The sequence below is a fragment of the Hippocampus comes genome, unplaced genomic scaffold (assembly GCF_001891065.2).
Source record: "Hippocampus comes isolate QL1 unplaced genomic scaffold, H_comes_QL1_v1.1 scaffold510, whole genome shotgun sequence".
Taxonomy (NCBI): domain Eukaryota; kingdom Metazoa; phylum Chordata; class Actinopteri; order Syngnathiformes; family Syngnathidae; genus Hippocampus; species Hippocampus comes.
The window spans coordinates 69,034-71,873 of record NW_017805454.1 but is presented as its reverse complement, the minus strand read 5'-3'; the positions used below and the strand labels follow the sequence as shown (position 1 = coordinate 71,873).

Here is a 2,840-nt window from a genome sequence, read left to right as displayed (position 1 = left end):
CAGGTCCGCCAGCTACCTGTCCATCCTCAACCAGCTGGGTGTCCCGGCCAGCGGGAGGGACGACGTCCCGCCCATGCGCCCGCTCCCCCGCGTGCCCTGGTTCCTCGTGGCCTACGTGAGGGACGTGCTCCCCCGCCTGGAGGACAACAAGGGCCGTCTCACCTCCGTCTTCGGGAACATCCTGAAGATGGACTCCACCAAGAAGGTGCGTAGTTCACTCATCACATGGACGTGACCGTGGCGATGACAGTTGCGTTGATGTCATGTGTGCCTTCTCACCTGCAGTTGACCAAGAAGCTGACGGGGGAATCCGCCGGAACGGCCGCCTGGGTGACCAACGTGGGCAATGAGTACGGGCAGGTGCTCATGTCCGTGCTCACGGCCGCGGAGGGGGAGGGCCTTTCGGCCATGGCGGACGGACTGGTCCGCCGGTACAGTGACGCGGGCAAGCCACCCCCGGAGGTGTTGTACGTTGACCGTGACTGTTGCTCCGTCATCGGGAAAAGCAAAGTAGGCGGTTTTATTTGATTTATTCATTTGATTTTAGTCTTTGGTTTTTTTTTCGCCCCCTCCGGTGTGGTGTCTGATGTAAAAGTCCGCTTGTGCTGGCAGATCCACGACACCTTTGGCCAGTGGGACCGGTTGGTGGTACGCCTGGACATATGGCACCTCATGCGTCGCATCGCCAGGGGCGTCAACACAGACGCGCGCCACCTGTAGCGACGGGCCCTTCATGGCCCGGCTCGCTTCAGCCATCTTCGAGTGGGACGAGGGAGACCTCGAAAGGCTGAAGAGGGCCAAGGGGGCAGCGCAGGGCGGCGGCCGCGTCACCCTGAAGTCCAAGCAGCTGGAGCGGCATTGTCGCCGCCGCACCAGGGGGGCGGAGGAGACCGAGAGGCTTGTCCAGGAGGTGCTTGACCACTTTTGGGAGGCCAAGGACACGATGGGCAACCCTCTCATCAACCAGGAGCGTCCGCGCCTAGTGCATGGCCATGTACGGGGGACCTTTTCCTATTGTGATTGGTCTCCCTACTTCAGTTAGCCCGACCAATGGCGAACGCTCAGGTGCCATTTCCTATTGTGATTGCACACCGACGACAACCCCGCACTAGTCACCGCCCTCGCTCGCTCCGCGATTCATTCTATCAACTTTGGTCAATATTACCGGTCGTAATATTAAACCCACATCGTTGTTTAACTCACCAACTATCGAGACTCTCGGAATCATATCAGGTGTACCTGGTGGAGGGCTTGACCCGGTGGAACGAGGACAGGGCCAGGGCGGCCGTGGTGGGCGGCGGCAAAGATGAGGTGCGCTCCTACAACGCGCGCGTGGTGGATGCCTTTCAGGAGGTGGCACGGGTGCGCCAGATCCCCTCCCCCTTGCACAATTACACCGCGCCGGGGAAATACACGGGTAAGGCTGAGGACGACGTTTAGTTTGAGAGAGATTCTCGCGCATCCTCTGACATGCCGAGTGCTGACCCGGACTCGCGTTCAGGGGAGCTCATCGGGGTGGAGTACCTGCTAGCGCAGACCGGCGCCGTGCTCCAATCCTGCCCGGAGGAGCAGGCGGACGTGCAGGAGGACGAAGACGAAGAAGGGATCGAATTCCATCGCGTGTTGGCCATGTCGGCACTAACTGAGGGTTTCCCGGAAGATGAGCCGTGGCAGCGGCGGCGGGCGGAGCCAGAGGTACGTCTGACTCTCGGTCTCGATTTTGTTCCGTCTCTACCGCGCGCACGTACGGCACCTCGAGCCCTTCTACTCTTGAACCCCGCAGGAGGAGGATGTCGTGTGACCGGACGGCCGAGGGGGCTACCAGCACGTCTGCCGGCTGGCCGACGCGCTGGTGCAGCTGCGCCGCAACGCCTACGTGAGACCGTCTCAGGTCAGGCAAATAAAAGACCTGTGGCAGAAGCTGTCCGACCGCGACAAGGCTCCTCCGTCGGCCCCTCCGCCGCGCCGCAAGCCGCTGGTCCAGGGCCGCTTCAAGACGGGATCCTCCAAGGCTCCCCACTTGCCGAGCATGGAGGCCGCCAAACGGTACACGCGCGTGAAATTTCGTCGCCGGCCGATGGCGGCTTTGTCAAGCATACGGTCTTCTGATGTGACGCGATCTCTTCTGCGCCGATCTCTTCTGCGCCAGTCTCTTTGTCGGGAAGGGGACTGAGGTGGCACGTTGTCCGAGTGCCAGCAGGCTGGTGGAGGCCATCTTCTTGGACCTGTCCCACATTCACAGCCAGGGGCATTGCCTCGCCGGTGTGCGCGTCAGTCGGTGGGGCCTGGTCATGCGGGACTACGGTCGCATCAGAGACCTGTGTCGGACCAGAGAGCTCCTGGCCGCGGCCCCCATCCACCTGTTTGCGGTTAACCACCGTACCCTCACTCAGTGGTGCGTAAGGCTTGCTCGGTGGTCGCCGAGTACGACGAGCCTTTTTCAAGCAACTACGTTTGTTTTCCTTTGCAGGCACAACCGGAGAAGCAAACAGGACAGCGTCCAAGCGATGTGCGTGGCGATCCCGGGGCCCAGCAGCAGATCGACGGCTGCCGAAGCGCTGGCAGAGGCCAAGCCCTTGCTGGATCAGCAGCCGCGGGGGGAGGCGGCGTTTGGGCACCCAATGGAGACAGGCGGTACGGCGGTGACTCACAGGGGTCCCATCCTGCCCGATCTTTTCCAGGCGCTGCCCACGCCCGAAGGTGAGCAGCGCTCCACCCCTTCGCCCTCCGCCAGTCCCGGAGCCTCCACTTCGGCGCCCGCCACCTCCTCCGGCTCCACTCCGCCGTCAGGCAAGGGGGGCCAGAATGTCGCGACCCGGGCGAGGCTGCCCAAGGTGGCC

At 62.6% G+C, this 2,840-nt stretch overlaps 1 protein-coding gene across 1 annotated transcript in view; it reads left to right on the top strand.

The window, feature by feature from the left end:
* Nucleotides 1–2,291: 2,291 nt before the first annotated feature.
* LOC109518520 (uncharacterized) overlaps nt 2,292–2,840 on the top strand; it is a 2,380-nt gene continuing 1,831 nt past the window's right edge. The window contains exons 1-2 of the mRNA XM_019874399.1: nt 2,292–2,395; nt 2,471–2,834. Coding sequence (XP_019729958.1) covers nt 2,292–2,395; nt 2,471–2,834 — 468 coding nt within the window. The remainder of the gene's footprint in view (nt 2,396–2,470; nt 2,835–2,840) is intronic.